Genomic DNA, 17,401 nt, shown 5'->3' on the forward strand with positions numbered 1-17,401 from the left:
TTCTGCCTGTCTGTGTCGTTCTGTCAGCAGGATGGGGGGGGAATGGGGCTGGGGGGCTGCAGCAGAGCTCGGTGTGATTTTATTTCCCCCCCTCCCCAGGGCTGGTGTGACCTCGAGCTCTCCCTGTCCCCCTTGCGCTGCCCTTTGCCCGCTCCATTGGCTTTCCCACCCCTTCCTGCACAAAGGGCTGCGGCTCTCGGCAGCACAGCCCTCTTCCTCTTTTCCTCCTCCCCTTCCTCCCTGCGGACGGGATGGGGTGGTGGCTGCTGGCTCTGGGGCTGCTGCTCTGCCTGCTGCTTCGCTTCACCCTACGCAGCCCCGCGCCGCCGCTCGCCCTGCCCCCGCTGCACGGCCGCACCGCCGTCGTCACCGGTGAGCGCGGGGCGCCGCGCGCTGCTGCCTGGCTGCCGCCTGCCGACTCACAGCTCTCTGTTGTGCTCTCCTCTGCAGGGGGCAGCAGTGGTATCGGGGAGGCTGCGGCACGGCAGCTGGCACGGTGCGGGGCGCGCGTGGTGCTGGCAACGCGCAGTGCGCTGCGGGGAGAAGAGGCTGCGCGGCGCATCCGTAGGGTGAGAGCTGGGGGGGGTTAGGGAGGGTAATAGGGGCACAAAGAGGGGCTCTGGGGTATCGCTGGGACACCCCCACGGGACGGTCCCAGTGTGCCCCCAGTTCACCCTTATGGCACATCCTTGGAGGACTCTAGGGCACCCGTGCCTTCAGCACCCCATGGCGCAGGATGCCCATAGGTAGGATGATCCCATAGGACACCCCCTGCACCCCAAGCACCCCCAAATACCTCCACGTGCATCCCTAAAATACCCCCACAGCACATCCCTGGACACCCCAGCTGCAACCCCTGAACATCCCTGTATCATCCCTCACCTCAGTGCACCCTTAGGCCACCTCCATGGGCTCTCCCCATTGTTCCCCTGCAGCCCTTTGTGCACTCTTAGGACCCCACGACACATCCCTGGACGCCCCTATGGTCCATCCCCACTGCACGCTTACGACCCCCCCTTGGCCCTCCCCTGATATGTGTGGTGCATCCACATGGCACATCCCACTGTAACCCTCCTCCCGTACTCCCAATGCATCTCTAGGACACCCAGATGGGGCCACCCCCAGCATACCCCACCCTTAGGCCACCCCATAGCCATTCCCTGCAGCCCCCTCCTCCCTAAAGCCTCAAGACCAGCTCCTGCTCCCTCCACCCCCACTGCAGGACACGGGGAACCCCGAGGTGCTCTTCATGCCTCTGGACCTCAGCAGCCTCCACTCAGTGCACGCCTTCGCCACCGCCTTCCTGCAGCAGGAGCCCCACCTGCACCTCCTCATCAACAACGCCGGTGAGCAGCAGAGCACTGCATTGCATGGGGACCCCCAAACCCAGCACCCACACCACGCACTGCCCACACAGGAGTGAGCGCCGGGGGCACGACGGAGGATGGTTTCAGCCTGCCGTTCCAGGTGAACCACCTGGGCCACTTCCTGCTGACCCGACTGCTGCTGCAGCGCCTGCAGAGCAGCGCCCCGAGCCGTGTGATCATCGTCGCCTCCTCTGCACACTGTGCTGGCCGCCTGCGCATGGCTGAGCTCGGCCGCCCACCCCCCGGCCCCTTTGCTGCCTTCCAGGATTACTGTGACAGCAAGCTGGCCAACGTGCTGCACGCACGGCAGCTGGCAGCACGCCTGCAGGGGACTGGAGTCACTGCCTATGCCGTGCACCCAGGTATGGGCAGCTCAGTGCCAAGTGGTTTGCTTGTTGCATGCTTGCGTGGAGCACCCCTTCATGTGGAGTGTCCCTTTGCACGGTGCTCCTTTGCACGGTGTTCCCTTTGCATGCAGCATCCCTCTGTGCTGTGCATCTTTTACGCCGTTCGCCTTTTGCACAGCATCCCTTTGCATGATGCATCTCACTGCACGGTGCATGGAGCACCCTCTGTGCAGTACACCCTTTCTACAGTTCACCTTCTGCACAGCATCCTTTTGCACGCCACATCCCTTTGTGCGAAGCATCCCTTTGCACAGCCATCTCTTTGCACACCACAGAGCGCGTTGCTTTGCGTGCTGTGTCCCTTTGCTGATGGGTCCCCTCCCCACCGGTGCCTGCTGCAATGCACCCCTTCCTCTCTCCCTGCAGGTTTTGTCAACACGCAGCTGTTCCGTCACGCACCGCTGTGGTTGCAGCTGCTGTGGACTCCGCTGTCCCGGTTCTGCTTCCGCAGTGCAGCTGAAGGTGCACGCCCAGTGCTGTTCTGTGCCACGCAGGATGGCCTCGAGCCCCTCAGTGGCTGCTACTTCGCTGACTGCCGCCCTCTGCAGCCCTGGGCTCAGGGCAGGGATGATGCTGCAGCACGGGAGCTGTGGGACCGCAGTGAGAGGCTGTTGGGGCTGCAGCACTCCTTGTGCACACCTGTGGAATAAATAAGTCCTGCAGTTGTGTTGCACGGTGTCATGCAGCTCCCCAAGCTGCCCCGGTGCCATCTTCTGCATGCCATCCCGTGCACACTTGCACATGCAGAACAGCTTGTCCAGCTTTGCAAAGAGTGCAGTTGCTACAATGCAGCACGCTCTGCCTTGCACACACATGCACAAGCTGTGTGCACGCCCTGCCTTGTCAATGCATGCATGTGCACACAAATGCTGCAGCGTGAATGCGCTCTGCTTTGCATAGTGCAACAAATCACACTGTAGCGTGCACACTGCACCATGCACTGCATTGCACACTCTGCAACAAAGCATGCCCTAATGCACACGCACTGCAATGCACACACATGCACTGCACTGCACATGCCCTACCTTGCACATACACTACACACATTGCATATGTCCTGCCTTGTGCATGCACACAGCCTTGCACGCACACAGTACATGCTTTGTAACGCCTGCACTGCACTGCACGTGCCCTGCCTCGCACACACTGCATTGCAAACGCATGCATACACTGGACACGTGCTGAACTGCACACACTGCATTGCAAACAGCCTCGCACATTAAGGAACACACTGCTGTGCACTGGCCACCCTCTGCATGGCACGCCCTCCCCTTGCATTGCATTGCATTGCATTGTCGTCGCACACTGCGCACGCGCCGCGTAGCGCCCCAAGATGGCGGCCGCCCCTGACCCCGCCCCTCCGCGCGGCTCCCACCTCCCCAAGATGGCGGCCGCCCTCCCAAGATGGCGGCCGGCCGTGACTCCGCCCCCAAGAGCGCTGCCCACCTCCCCAAGATGGCGGCCGCCCTGGAGGCGGGGCGGCGCTGGGCGGACCGGGTGCGGGCGGGAGGCGGCGAGAGGCGGAGGAGCCGTTCCGCGGGCAGCATGGGCAACTGCCACACGGTGGGGCCCAACGAGGCGCTGGTGGTGTCAGGTACGGGCGGGCACAGCGCTGTGGGGCTCTGGCTTGAAGGGGACCCGGGGGGTCCTGAGCTCTGGGGGTGGGGCTGCGCCAGGCCTGGGTGTGGGGGGGTCACGGTGTGGGGAGGGGACGTGTGGCACTGAGGGGGTCAGCAGGTGGATTAGGGGGACGTGGCACTGGTGTGGCACTGGTGCTCCCTGCTCAGCCCTGGGACAACGGTGGGAATTGCTGAGGCCGTGGCAGGAGCAGGGAAATGCACGCTGTGTGCGCCTGCTGGTTCTCAGGAGATGCAGACAGCTTCCCTTGGCTCCCCGTGAGACCCCTTCCGCAGTGCTCGGGAGCCAAGGAGCCATCGTCCATCTGCACCAGGGCACCGCGCAGGCTGCAGGGTTTGCTGTAACCTCTGTTCCTTCCTGAATCTCACAGCGTGCAGCTCGCAGGACGGCCTGGCAGGAATTCGTGACATCAGCTGGTGAGCCAGGGCTGCTCCTGGATGCAGCACCGAGCTGTGGGATGAGGGCAGGACACAGCCCAGGGACGCAGAGTGGGCTCAGTGCCATCCCCAGACACAGCTCTGCTGCTGTTCCCTACCAGCATCGGCTCCTCAGCACCCCTGGGCAGAGCAGCAGGGTGCAGCCCTGGGTTCCGGGAACTGAAGCGGTCTGTGTGCAGAACAGAGAGAGCTGACGGCATCCGGCACTTAATTGGGTGATATTAGGTCAGATCTGGGAAAGGGAGGAGAAATCTGACAGCAGGTCGTGGCAGCAGCTGGCTCTTGGCTTGCTGTCATACAGCTGTGATGCTTTCTGAGCTCCTTCTTTTTGCTGGTGAGACATCTCAGGCCCTCAGCACCAGGAGCAGCAGCCGTACCCTGGAAACATGTGTGCGTGCAGAGATCCACAGCCTTATTTGGGAAGCAGCCTCCAGGGCACGGCCAGCACTGTGTTTGTCCTTCCCTCTTGAGCAACACTCATTTCCTTCTAAGAAATTGCCCTGGGTCAGGCAATCCATGCCGAGCCCAGGAATGCTCTGGGGAGCTGTGCGAGGTGATGATGGGCTCTGCAATTTGAGTCTTATATTGCAGGAGGAGCTGCAAGCTTCCCACTGGGGCTTGGCACGGGCCCTGGGGAGGCTTTGGCTCCTTGCAGGCTGCTCCTGGGCAGAGCCCTGCGTTCAGAGAAGCAATACCTGCTCACCCTGACGTCAGGCTTCCCACAAGATGCACAGATCCTCTCCAAGTGCGTAATGGTTTTCAGTTGCAGTCTGGCTGAACGCAGCCGTTGTGGCTCGGGATCAATCTGCTAATGCTGAAATCCGACACTAATATTTCTGCAGAGCCTCATCATCAGGAGGTGTCATATTTAATGGCTGCGCTCATCTTACAGCTCCTGTGAGCCAACAGGGCAAACAGCGCAGGGCCCGGCAGCAGCTGGGACATCTGGAGGTGCAGTGTGGGGCAGGTTGTGCAGAGCACAGTGCTGGTGGAGCAGCAGGCTGCTGCTTCAGCTGGAGGTCAGGGTGTGAAAGGAGAAGCAATAGGGCCCAGCTCAGCTCCCCAGTGCAGCCCCTCTGGGCTCTTTGATCTCTCTCAGAGCAAGAGAAGAGCAGGCAGCTGATTCTAGTTTTGTGTCAACATTTCCTGTCAGGCCCCAGCAGTTGGGGATGGTTAACCCTTCCCGACCTGATCTGAGCACTCACATCCTCTTGCTGCATCCCTCTTATTCCTGCAAGAGGAACTGTCTGTGAGCCAGCGTACCACAAAAACACACAACAGTCACTTGTACACGTTTTGAAAGCCAGAAATACAGTCTTCTGGAGGCTCTGTGAACCCTTCCTGCTCTGCGAGAGCCCTGCAGTCCTCAGGTACTGTAAGATTGATGTGAGCCAGGCTGGAAAACCAGTGCCAGGGAACCTGACAGTGGTTCACTGTTCAGCTGAAGGGATTTATCAAGTAAGTGCCTTGTTTTGGCTTGGGTGGTGGAATCGAGAATGTGCTTATTGAATGTGCAGATGACATTGAGCTGGGAATGGATTCGAGAGCTTTGAGAGCAGGATTAGGATCAAAGCAAACTCAACAGCTAGGCCAAACGGTCTGAAAGGGGTGCGATGCTGTTCAGTGAAGAGAAATGCAGAGAGTGCTGTTTAGGGGAGAGCAACCAATGGCAGGAGAACGGAACAGAAGCTCCAGGCCATCTCCTGTAGGAAAGGGAGGCTGCAATCTCCAGGTCCCTGCAGAGAGGAAAGCAGGAGAAGAGGCAGGCAGAGTCCTTTTGTTTCTGGGAGGAATTCTGGGGTAACGTCTCAGCACCTTGCTTGTGTTTGCTTTCATTCTCCTCTGGGTTTCTGTGTGCAAGGTGAGTTCAGCTGAAGGTGTGGTTTGCAAACTCTCTGTAGCAGCGATACTCAGAGTTGGAAGTGGTTTGGGTTTGGATGACCTCCAGAAGGAGCTCACCAGCACAACCTGCACTTCCCTGTTGTCGTGACCATCAGGATTACACAGACCCACCTCAGAATCCCGCATCTGATAAATCCATTTTATTAACCTTGGACGAGGCACGAGGACAAAGCCTGATTGATATTCACAGTGGCACCTAAGAACCAGACGCTGATTTTCGTCTAGACCCTGCTTTATTACGTGAGTTTCTTTGCGTATGGCTTTGCCTTCTCCCCTCTGTGTTCAGCAGTGCTCCCAGCAATCACTCTGCTGGTTTCCCAGCAACACTTCCCTGCATCTACCAAAGAGCTCAGCTTATCTACAGATCCTCAAATCTTTCATCTCATGTCATCCAAGCCAGGCAATGTGCTTTCTCTCGGCTCTGGGAAGCCATGCTGGAACACGGGACCCCTTCATCTGAAGAGGCCAAAGTGGCTGGCAGCTGCCTGGCCATGAATCCCCTGTTTGCAGCAGGTCTGACTGTGGCACGCTGCACCCGGAAAGTGTGGGGATGTTGGTGAAAGGGACAGCAGAGTGGCTGTGAGACCCAGCCCTGGGGAACAGCGGGTGTATTATAGCTGAAAAATGCACCTCCTCTGCCAAATCCCATTGTGCAAGAGGGGTTATTCTTCAGCCTTGCAAGGATTTCACTTTGTGGGTTCTTTTTTCACTTGATCTCTGAGACTTGGCAAAGAGGCTGCAAGAAGTGCAATGGAAAATTAACCATCGTGCGTTAGCGGGACAGAGCTCTGCTGCAGTCCAACGTCCAGCCTGCAGGAAAGCAACCAGCTGGCATCCCACCTCTGCTTGATGGCTTTGGCTTCCCTGTTCTTCTTATGCTTTGAATGCTTCAGGGCAGAGTTTAGCAAATGGAGCTGCATAGCAGTGTTAGGAGGCTCTGGGAAGCAATTGTTGGGTGTGATGCATTGCCTGCAGAAGAAAAAAGGAACCTGTGAGCAGAAGCACCTTCCCAACTTGTAGCAGCAGCGCTATTAGGGCACGTTTTTCTCAGAAAACGATTATTAAACAATTGCCAGAGGTTCACTGGAGGCCTAATGACCACGTGGATGCTGTGAAATGAACAACTTTCCGTGCTGCCAGGAGCACCTCCCTTCCTGTCCTTGGGAAATGAGGTCCTCCAACAAATGTTACCAGGCGTTGCAGTGCTGTGAGATGGTTCTTGCTTGCAACTCGCCCTGTTTGGGTGCAGGGTTTTCCCTGACACATGGGTGTAATGGCTCTTCCATCTGTGTTCTTCCCACTGTGCTGCAGGTGGCTGCTGTGGCTCCGACGTGAAGCAGTATGTGTACGGCGGCTGGGCCTGGGCCTGGTGGTGCATTACGGACACACAGAGGTAAGGAGACCCAGAGGTCACCCCTACTTTGCTCGTGGGTCTGGAGGACACGCCAGGCAGAGCCATCCCTGCAGGGCTGTCAGTGTCTGTAGGAATGCAGGGCTGGCCTGGACGTGGGAAACCATGGCTGAGCATCAGCACTCTGCCTTTGGCTGCAGCCCCTGCCTGCTGCCCAGCTCTGTTCTTCTAAAGACGTGCTCACTGCTGTCACCACGGGAGCAGGCTGTGTTCTTGTTTAAAAGCACAGGATTTCCTTTCCTTCCCTTTCCTCGGTCGTGGACTTTGCTTGTTTCTGAACTAACATGCTGTGGTACTGCTGCTATGGCTGTTCTTTAGGACCTGTGGGGATGTTGCTAAGTGTGCTTCTGTCCTAACACCTCCCTCACACCAGGCACAGGTTTCTGCCTATGTAAAAAAGTAACAGGGAAGGGATAAAGACGTGACTTTTGGGTTTTTTGCACTACATGAAGGCCAGAGGTTGCAGCTAAGCTTCCCTCCTCCACATCAACGTGTCGCCACCAGCAGACAGCCAGCATGCTGCTGCCCTCCCCCTGCAGATGCTGCACAGCCCTCAGTGCTGCTCGCCTGGCTGAGCCAGCTTGCTGCTGGCAATGGGCTCACAGCTCTTAGCTCCTTTCCTGGGACCTTGCATGAAGAGTCTCAGCTAACACCCTCTGCTTTGGCCCAGGCTCTCTGGCAGTGCTGCTGTTAACTTGTGAAGTTGAGCAAAGGTTGAGTCCAGGTTAGAGAGCTGCTTGCTGGGAGCGAGCTGTCATGTGCTGGAGGTCTCTGCACTGTCTGGCAAATGGGGCTTGGACAGGATTGCCAGCACCCAAGCAAATGTTGTACTTTAAAATCTGTACCCTCAGGTCACGCCATGGGGCTAAATTCTCCTTTTGAGACTGGAGTCTTTCCCAAATACCATAAGTTGTGCCACAGTTGGAACCTGCTGCACGCACACGAGTGAGGCAGATTTCTTCCTTTGAAATTAGGGCATCTTTTTTGGAGCTATGGATGAGACAGCAGTAATTGTGTTGCTGTCAGCTGCACCTCGCCAGGTAGCACCAACCTGAGGACAAAAGGAGTGCTTGGAGCTGGCAGGGCAATGGGCTCTTATCCTGCTGCAACCTTGAGGGCTGAGGGGAAAAAAAACACAGCAGGAAAAATCGCATCCCTGTGTTGAGGTCAGAAATAAAAGCAGCCAGAGAGGCAGTGCCTCCCAGGGAACCACGTGGTGTTATTCAGCCTCTCAGGACAGCACTTGGAAGCATCTTCTCTCCTCAGTGCCTTAGCAGGGTTGTGTAGCCGGGTCCCTGGTGCTTTTATTTTTTTCTGGCCCATCTTTAATGTTGGCAGCGACAGCGAAGCCGTTACAAAAAATTATTTCCTGTGTTAAAAGTGCTGCAGCAGGAAATTCCAGCTGACTTCAGGACAGCAGTGCAGGTGGGTTACAGGTGGCAGCACCTGATGGGGGTCAGGGTGAGAGCCTGGCCTCTTTAACCTCACTAAAAAGCAGCTCCAGATGCCAAGAGCTCCATGCAGCATAGGGGAAGCCGTGCCCAGCATTACAGAGTCCAGGGAGCAGCAGTGGGAGAAATGCAGACATGAACAGGGAAAAAGCTGAAAGCCCCGTCTGTCCTTTGCAACAAGTGTCTTACTCTCTGGTAACCGCTTTGTGTATTTGCTGTCCTACCCTTATTCCTTGCTGCTCAGACTGTCTTTGGAGGTTATGACCATCCTCTGTCGCTGTGAGAATATTGAGACGTCGGAGGGGGTCCCACTGTACGTAACAGGGGTTGCACAGGTAATAATCCACCAGCTTCCTAACGTCACGTCTAACTATTTCTGCCTCTGTTCTGAGCAGCAGCAACAGCAGCAGCAGCAGGACAACATAAAAACGAATGGTTTTCTAATGGGACGGTGAACATCTCTTCCTCTCCTACCCCTCCTCTGGCGTTTGCTCTGGGGTGCACTCTGCAGCTTGTAGGTAATGCAGACAGATGCATACTTGGCAAATTCCAAATTCAGCGTTGCTATGCTGGCTCCTGATAATGCTGCAGACGTTTGCTTCGACTGTAACCCTTCCCTTGGCAGCACCATTCGCATTGCGTGCAGAAGTGCATCTGGCTGCAGACAGGCAAGGCTGGGTTTTACACAGGGAAGGTGGGGAGCTGAGCTTTGGCTCGTTTCGAAAGGAAGTCTGTGCCCACGTGGGGAAATGGCAGCTCTCTGGTTTTGAATACGAATTTCCACTGAGCCCTTCCTCCTCCACACAGAGGCAGTGCCCGTTTTGGATGCTGTCTCGTTTAAAAGCACAGCACGGAGACCTCGGGTGAGTTGCAGCACTGAGGAGTGGTGTTTGCTTTTGCTGTGAGCAGTTACAGACCGCTGTCACAGCGATTACCGAACTTCACAGAATCACCCGGGTTGGAAGGGACCCCAAGGATCATGTAGTTCCAACCCCCCTGCCTGGCAGGGCCACCAAACATCCACATTCAGATCAGGTTGCCCAGGACCCCGTCCAACCTGGCCTTGAACACGTCCAAGGACGGGGCATCCACAACCTCCCTGAGTGAACTTCCCTGGGACTGGCCAGCTAGGAAGCAGCACAGCATTTAATTGAAATTAAAGGTATGGATTAGGCCATCAGAAGTCCTACACCAGCTGATTGAAGCTGCATATGGCACAAAATGCCTGTGCGCATCCCGGGCAGCGGGACTTTGTGTTTTCAGCTCCCAGCTTGCATGCCAGTTCAATTAGGACAGCAGCCAGGGCAGAGTTGGGCTCGCAGGGATTTGTTTGAGCACCCCACCAGTCCCAGACGTGCCCACGGCGTGCACATTGCAGCCCCCTGCCACCCACTCATGCTTCGGATGCCTGAGCTAATGCTGACCAACACGAGCAGGCTGCACAGACCAACACGTTGCTCTGTGTCCCAGCATGTTCCCAGCTCGGTGCAGCTGCTCCTATCTATGGGCTGCGCTGCCTGGAGCACAGCTCGTGTGTCACCATCTTGTGACCTGCAGATCTGTCCACAGCACCTTCAGCCCTTGCCAAAAGCAAGATCTGCTTTTGGCTGTCTGACCTCAAAGGGGTTGGAGACGCACGACCCAAAGGCAAATAGGAAAAGTAGGGTGAGTGAGGGAGATGAGAGAGTAGGGCTGTGTGAGTGTTAAGCCAACGAGGGAGAAGGCATGGCTGCTTCTTGCAGCACCAGCATCACGGGGGTGGCGCAGGGTGGGTGCATCTGGGCTCCATGCTGTGCTTTTAAACCAGTGACAGCAGCCGCAGCTGGGGACCCAAAACTCCTGGCTGCCTCACCAGCCCTGCTGATACACTCCTGTTAAGTGGCGTGTGGAAACCTCCTTCTTTGTGTCCAAGGTGTCCTGTCTGTCTGCAGTCACACACAGTTCTGTGCCTGTCTCGCATTACCCGTAGGAGTGCAGCTGGTAGCCAGGGCAGGAGGTGCAGGGGAAGGCAGAGTGTGTGTGACCTGGAAACGTGCAAATATTTTACGTTTTTTGGCAGGATTTCCCTAGAGATAATGACGTTACAGCCCAGGTGTGAGGACGTAGAGACGGCGGAGGGGGTAGCTTTAACTGTCACAGGTGTGGCACAGGTACAGTAACTCCAAACCATCATTTCAGGAATGCATGTCTCTAACTGGCTTTCCCCCTTACAAGGTTGCTGTTGTCCTGGAACAGAAGCCAACTGCTCTGAGACAAATTCTGGTACAAAACCACACTGTCCTCTTTGGTTCGAGCACGGTACAGCACGTCCATGTTGTAACAGGGGTTGTGACCTCTCCTCTCCCCAAAATCATTCCTCTTCTTGCAATGTCACGTTTGTCCCTGTGGCAGATGAGTTGTGTGGGTGATTTCATCTGTCTGTGATGTGCCGTGGTGGCCCTGGAGCTGTGTGACACTGCAGGGCTGAGCCATTCACATCTGAGATGGTGCCGAGAGTTGGGTTGGTTTGGATTATTAGTGTGTGGGTCTTGTTGTTCTTCATGGTGAGTTTAAGCTTGAAGGAAGAACTTGAACTCTCTGGGCAATAAAATCTGTGTATGAAATTTCTGGCTTGAATTGAATTTTGGTTGCCTCAAGCCTTCTTCAGACACAGCCAAAACCTCACGTGCACCAGGAGCCCCCCAGGATGAGCACTGCAGCTCTTTAACAGCTGTGCATTGGAGAGATTCCACCCAGTGCTCTTGCAGGGGCTCTTTCTTGGCCCTTGACAGACAAGGTGCTGTAAGTGGGGCTGTGCTCAGCCAGGAGCAGTGTCTGCATCACTGCACACAGCAGAAGGGCTGGGCACACCTGTGGCTTCAGCTGTGTCTTTGCATGGTTGGAGAAATGCATGCACCCCTGCCTCCCTCACACACTCCTGTAAAGCTGTCAGCTTCTCCATCTTCTGATTGGCAACACTCCTTCATGGGAGGGATTTCTCTTTTAAGCTCTTTTTAGCTTCATTCTGGGACATCCTCCCACTACTCACAGCAGGACTAGGCTGGGCAGTGCATGCAGGCAGAAAGCTGCACCACCGTGCTCCAATACAGCTCCAAATCTACCTTGCCCAGGTTATTTGCTATCCCCACTGTTTGTTGTTGATCTGTCACACTCACCTGAGGTTTTGGCATTTCTTCCTGTGATCGGGGTAGTGCTGTGGTGTTGAACTTGTCACCTCACAGACCTAGAAATAGTTGTGTTGCTTTTACTGGCACTTAAACCCTGGGTATGGGTCTGACGGGGGGCAGGATGAGGTCTGTAGGTCGTGAACCCACCGAGAGCACACAGTGGAGCCCCCAGAAGGGTCTCGTTTGAGGTCTTTGAGCCAGGATGATGCTGGGCTTTCAGGCAGCTGCAGCCAGGGCTGGTGGACGGCACACAGAGGGCTGCCCCACCACCGGCACTGCCCAGCCCCGCTGTCTCCATCAGAGGGTGCTGTGGGACTTTCTCAGCGCCCAGCCGTGCTGGCTGCATGCCGATATGGCCCTGCTCCCCCCCCTGCTGCTGCCAGACACACAGGCATCCTTATGTCCTGGACCACCAGGAGCTGCCACTTTAGGACTGCGCTCAGGAACTGTGTGCTGCATCTCCACTACCTGACATCTGTACCCAGTGGGGGGTTTTAAGGCAGCGGGGAGCAGCTTTGGGAATTGGCACCAGATGGTGAGGAGCAGGCTGGCCAGGTGCTGGCACATGGGGGCACACAGAGCCCCCAGGCGTGTGCAGGCAGAACACAGTATGCTGTGGCCATCTCGTGTCATCCCTCCTTGCAGGGAGCACCGTGTGGAACCGCCGTTCCCATCGGTAGCGTGGGGATCTGGCAGCCTGGTGGTGGTGCTGCTGCTGCTGCTGCTGCTCTTGGGTGTCTCTCCCACCTTGGACAGGCACAATCAGCCCCTTTGGTTTTGTCTCCTGTCTCCAGGTGAAGATAATGACCGAGAAGGAGCTCCTGGCTGTGGCCTGTGAGCAGTTCTTGGGGAAGAACGTGCAGGATGTGAAGAACGTGGTCCTTCAGACACTGGAGGGGCATCTGCGCTCCATCCTAGGTGCGGATGGGCTCACAGTCTCGCAGGCATCAGCAGCAGCTTTTTTCCCCCTGTGCTGGCTGACCCCAGCAGTACTGCTGCCACCATGGCAGGCCACGATGGGTGCTTCCTCTGCCGAATGCAGATGTGGCAGCTTAGATTGTTCCTCCCCTCCAACAGCTCATGCTGTGCTGCTGGGTGTTGTGATAAATGAGTTTTCGGTGCCTGCAGTAAGAGATGTCTGAGTCTCCACGGGTTGCAGGTAGCCCTGTGTGTGGCTGCACTTCTGAGATGCTGATGTGCAGAACATGGGCTGGGCAGCAAGCTGTGCCCTTGTGCCCAGAGCTGACCTCGCTGTCTGTGTGATTTGAGACAATTAGGATGTTGCTGAGCTTAGACCCATGCTGTTACATGCTCCCTGTTTCAAATAAAGTGCTTTGCCTGCCTTTCCTCTGCAGGCACCCTGACGGTGGAGCAGATCTACCAGGACAGGGACCAGTTTGCCAAGCTGGTGCGAGAGGTGGCAGCTCCAGACGTGGGTCGCATGGGTATCGAGATCCTGAGCTTTACCATCAAGGTACCATCATGGTGCACAGCCAGCCGTGCTGTGAAGCAGGGACAGAGCCTGACCCTGGCTCTCCCACTGAGGCTGATGGAAAAGCAGGGGCTGACAGCCTGCCCCAGCCCTCCAGGGGTTTCCATGACAGCCACTGCAACGTGCCCTGCATCCAGGCAGCACTGTGCAAACAGGAGAGCTCAAACAGGAGAGCTCAAACAGGAGAGCTCAAACAGGAGAGCTCATTGCTGGCCGAGCCCCCAGGGCTGGAGGGAGGATGCTGAGAGAGTCACCTCTTCCTGTCATGCCTGGTTCTGCTTGGCAGCAGCCTAATGTGGCTTTTCCTGAGCCTGGCCTAACCAATGATTGCTGTGAGCTCCTTCAGGAAGGCAACAAGATGGAGTCGCTCATTGGAAGCGGCTGTGACTTATCTTCCTTTCTCCAGGATGTCTATGATAAAGTGGATTACCTGAGCTCCCTGGGAAAGACTCAGACTGCAGCCGTCCGAAGAGATGCAGACATTGGAGTGGCAGAAGCTGAGCGGGATGCTGGCATTCGGGTGAGTGCAGGGCTGTGCTGAGCTTCCCAGAGCAGTGTTTTGCTCCAGCTGCACACCCTTGAGCTGTGCCCTCCATTTTCTCTCTGCAGGAGGCAGAGTGCAAGAAGGAAATGCTGGATGTCAAGTTCATGGCAGATACTAAAATAGCAGATTCCAGGCGTGCCTTTGAACTGCAGAAAGCTGCCTTCACTGAGGAGGTCAACATTAAGGTGAGAGGTATCTGACAGCCTGCTGGTGTCCCCTGCTTTGCAGTGGTGTTGGTTGCTCCGAGGCTTTCCAGCTTCCTCTCTCTGCATGTTTAGAGAGCCAGGTCTGGAGAACCCAGGTCTGTGTGTCACAGTGCACGCTGCTTGCAGCACATTCCTCTCCTACCCTGTTGCCATCACTTAAGTCAGACTATGGGGAGATGGAGGGATGGGGAGAGTTGCCTGAGTTGAACCCAGAGCTGTTTTTGTTCAAATACTGTGAGAAGAGCACACAGAGAGGGACTGCAAGTGCAGCACTGAGGACTGGGATGTCACCCCTGGGTGGAGATTTGACCCACGTCTGCTGTCAGGGCCTACCAAGGGTCCTTATGTCTGCACCCAGGAGTACAAGCCCCCTGTTCTCCTCTCTCCCACATGCAGACAGCTGAGGCCCAGCTGGCCTACGAGCTCCAGAGTGCCCGGGAGCAGCAGAAGATCCGCCAGGAGGAGATAGAAATCGAGGTGGTGCAACGCAAGAAACAGATTGATGTGGAAGAGAAGGAGATCATCCGGAAGGAGAAAGAGCTGATAGCCACTGTGAAGCGGCCGGCGGAGGCCGAAGCTTACCGCATCCAGCAGATCGCCGAGGGGGAGAAGTGAGTGAGCCTGAGCTGTCAGTGGGGCACAGGGAGCTGGCTGTGTGCTGGGCTGGGAGCTTGCAGGCTGACAGCGGAGATGTTGGCTGCTGTAGGGCTTGCTTTGCCTTTTCAGGGTAAGGCAAGTCCTCCTGGCTCAGGCGGAGGCAGAGAAGATCCGCAAGATCGGAGAAGCTGAGGCCTTTGTGATTGAGGCCATCGGGATGGCAGAGGCCGAGAGGATGAAGCTGAAGGCCGAAGCGCTCCAGAGCTACGGGGAAGCTGCCCAGCTGGCTCTGGTGCTGGATGCACTGCCTGAGGTGAGGAGGGAGCAGCTTTCCCCTGCTCTGGGCTGGAGGTGGGGAGTTCCCAGACTGGACCAGCTCTCCTGGAGGCACAGAGAGACCCTGTGGGTCTGACCAGCAGCTCCGTGGCTGCGTGCTCATGCCAAGCTCCTTCCCTGCCTCCTCAGATTGCTGCCAAAGTGGCTGCTCCGCTTTCCAGGGTGGATGAGATCGTTGTTCTCAGCGGGGAGAGCAGCAATGTGACATCTGAGGTGAACCGCCTGCTGGCCGAGATCCCCGCCTCCGTGCGTGCCATCACCGGTGTGGACCTCACAAAGGTGAGCTGGGTACCAGCAGCAGCCAATGGCTCTTGGGTGTGCGGAATTGCCCTGAGTTGTTCAGATTTTAGGCGGCCTCTTTCCGCAGCCCTGCCCTGCTGGAGCTCCCTGCATCTTCCTGCGGCCCTAACAGTTCTCTCTTTCCCTGCTACAGATTCCCCTGATCCAGAAAGCCACTGGGGCCCAGGCATGAGACCCAAAGCGTGTGAAGATCACTCCCTGTTATGCACTCCGACATCAACTGCCTTCAACACTTGGGAATTCCTTTTATATCAGAGACAATTGGAGTTTCGTTTTTAAGCTCTGGTGCCTTATTTTGTAGGGCCAGAAAGATGCATGTTCAATCAGCCGCTCTTTTTTGTTACAAAGGGTGGGAGGAGATTTATTTTCTAACTAATTGTATATTGTATCCAGCCGGTGTTTGGCTCTGATCCACGGTTAGGACTGGCAGCTTGTCTGGTGTTGCTGTTCTCTGTCCTCAGGAGCTCGCAGCAGGGGCTCAGCAAGATGTGTGCAGGCACCAGGACCTGCTCTGGGCTCCCTGCCCTCCCACTGCGACCCTATGGGGCGCTGCCCAGACCCCTGCTGCTGCCCACAAGCTGGGTTTGTGGTTGGCTTTCCACATGTTTGTCTTGCCTGTAGCCTGGGCACAGCTTCCCAGAGGTGGCAGTCCTGGTTGGGTGATGCTGGGGCACTGCCAGGGCTCAGTGCCATCTTACCTTCCCTCAGGGAATTTCCTGCTGGCCTCTTGCTCAGCCCTGAGCCGGGTCCCTCGGTGCCGTGCTGCTCCCCACCCTTAGGCTCCCTGACCTCAAGGAGCGCTGCAAGGCGGCCGTGCTGCAGAAATCCCAAAAATCAGCATTGTGCCAAAGCTGTTTGATCATCCCAGAGGGAGGCAGCCACCCAGGCTGCTGTCCCTGAGTGCCACCATGCCTCACCTCTGCTAGCAGAGCAAGGGCCTGAGCGGCATGGGATGGCACGGGGCACTGCCATGGGGACACTCTCCTCCTGCAGCACTCCTGCAAACCCCCACCCACCTGGCAGCCCGTGGCTTTGCTGTCCCCAGAGATGCTGTGTAAAGGCTGTCCCCTCTGTGTCCCCTGCAGTGCCACCAGGAGCGGGCACTGACCTTCACCCTCTCTGTGTCTGTCCTGCTGCCTGTATTTGCTGTGGCTGTGCCTAAAAACGTTTGCATGGAGTCCCAGCTGGTGGGATGGGGAGGGGGGTCCCAACTTTGTGCATCCGGTGCCACAGCTCAGTGTCACCCTCTTTGCAGAGGGGTGGCTGCTGGGTGCAGAGACCCAGGCCCACTTTGCCCTGGCAGTGCCACTGGTGCTGCAGTGTCACCTCCCTACTGCTGTACAGGAGGGGCCAGGCCTTATCAGCCCCCAGCTTGTGGCTGCCAACCCCGATCTGGTGCTTGCTGATGGGTGTGCCGGGCAAGGCTCCCTATCTCAGTGTGTGTGCATGCCTGCACCGTGTCACTGCTGTGCGATAATAAAGCCTGTCACCTCGTGCCCTGGCTCTCATCTTGTGCCTTCTGTCCCCACTCCACACCCCCAGAGTGTTTGCCCTCCTGGCAGCCCACCTTGGCTGCACTCAGGTGTCCCCCCATACCATGTCTCCATGGTCCCATCGCCCTGTCCTCAGGGCTTGCTTCCAGACCCACACTATGTGGGGTTCAACCCTGTTCCACTTTGCTGGGTGACAGCAGCTCCATATGTCACCCAGGGACCCCATTGCTGTGGGGGCAGTGATGCTGGCAGGGACTGAAGGCTACTTCTGTCCCTGGGTTGGTGGCACTGTGCTGTCCTTACCAGCTCTGCACCCATGGGTGTGAGAGATGGAGAAGGGCTTTCAGCAGGGTCTTCAGCAGCAGGAGAAGGGATGTTGGGCTGTGAGGATGGCACTTCCCAGTGAGAGGGCTGAGGATCTGGTGCAGGGTGCCCAGAGGTGCCCGTGCTCCATCCGTGCAGGTGCACAAGGCCAGGTTGGACACATCCTGGCAGTGCCCATGGAAGGGTTGGACAGGACAGCCCAAAGTCTTTTCCAGCACAAGCAGTGCTGTGACTCCACGTCCTGGGGCACCTCTGTCCCCAGCCCTGTGCTGGTGGCTCCGCTGGTAAGTGTGCTCTCCATGTGAGTGAGGATATCCAGCAACTGGGGG

General features: G+C 56.9%; 2 protein-coding genes across 3 annotated transcripts; both read left to right on the forward strand.

Moving 5' to 3' along the window:
- The first annotated feature begins 187 nt into the window (after nucleotides 1-187).
- Nucleotides 188-2,432, forward strand: DHRS13 (dehydrogenase/reductase 13). The gene is made up of 5 exons (XM_048967330.1): nucleotides 188-372; nucleotides 451-569; nucleotides 1,223-1,346; nucleotides 1,418-1,729; nucleotides 2,141-2,432. Exons 1-5 carry the CDS (start codon nucleotides 252-254, stop codon nucleotides 2,422-2,424), a joined length of 960 nt encoding a protein of 319 aa, XP_048823287.1. The 5' UTR covers nucleotides 188-251; the 3' UTR covers nucleotides 2,425-2,432.
- A 629-nt stretch (nucleotides 2,433-3,061) lies between these two features.
- On the forward strand, nucleotides 3,062-16,757 carry FLOT2 (flotillin 2). Of its 2 annotated transcripts, none has more exons than XM_048967327.1 (11): nucleotides 3,062-3,368; nucleotides 7,063-7,144; nucleotides 8,858-8,948; nucleotides 12,575-12,698; nucleotides 13,136-13,254; nucleotides 13,679-13,792; nucleotides 13,882-14,001; nucleotides 14,419-14,633; nucleotides 14,749-14,932; nucleotides 15,085-15,234; nucleotides 15,389-16,757. In XM_048967327.1, the coding sequence occupies exons 1-11, from the start codon at nucleotides 3,179-3,181 to the stop codon at nucleotides 15,425-15,427; spliced, it is 1,428 nt and encodes a 475-aa protein (XP_048823284.1). In that variant the 5' UTR covers nucleotides 3,062-3,178; the 3' UTR covers nucleotides 15,428-16,757. The 2 variants fall into 2 exon arrangements, with proteins under 2 accessions (XP_048823284.1, XP_048823283.1); XM_048967326.1 differs by lacking the exon at nucleotides 8,858-8,948 and adding an exon at nucleotides 10,673-10,763.
- The last annotated feature ends 644 nt before the right edge of the window (nucleotides 16,758-17,401 follow it).

This window comes from Lagopus muta, chromosome 20, assembly GCF_023343835.1.
Source record: "Lagopus muta isolate bLagMut1 chromosome 20, bLagMut1 primary, whole genome shotgun sequence".
Classification (NCBI taxonomy): domain Eukaryota; kingdom Metazoa; phylum Chordata; class Aves; order Galliformes; family Phasianidae; genus Lagopus; species Lagopus muta.

What these genes read in the sequence shown, in the direction of transcription:
- DHRS13 (XM_048967330.1), top strand. Translation starts at nt 252, where the DNA reads ATGGGGTGGTGGCTGCTGGCTCTGGGGCTGCTGCTCTGCCTGCTGCTT. An exon ending in CCGCACCGCCGTCGTCACCG is followed by an intron (nt 373 to 450) that starts GTGAGCGCGGGG and finishes TCTCCTCTGCAG; the next exon opens with GGGGCAGCAGTGGTATCGGG. An exon ending in CTGCGCGGCGCATCCGTAGG is followed by an intron (nt 570 to 1,222) that starts GTGAGAGCTGGG and finishes CCCCCACTGCAG; the next exon opens with GACACGGGGAACCCCGAGGT.
- FLOT2 (XM_048967327.1), top strand. Translation starts at nt 3,179, where the DNA reads ATGGCGGCCGGCCGTGACTCCGCCCCCAAGAGCGCTGCCCACCTCCCC. An exon ending in GCATCTGCGCTCCATCCTAG is followed by an intron (nt 12,699 to 13,135) that starts GTGCGGATGGGC and finishes TTTCCTCTGCAG; the next exon opens with GCACCCTGACGGTGGAGCAG. An exon ending in TCCTGAGCTTTACCATCAAG is followed by an intron (nt 13,255 to 13,678) that starts GTACCATCATGG and finishes TCCTTTCTCCAG; the next exon opens with GATGTCTATGATAAAGTGGA.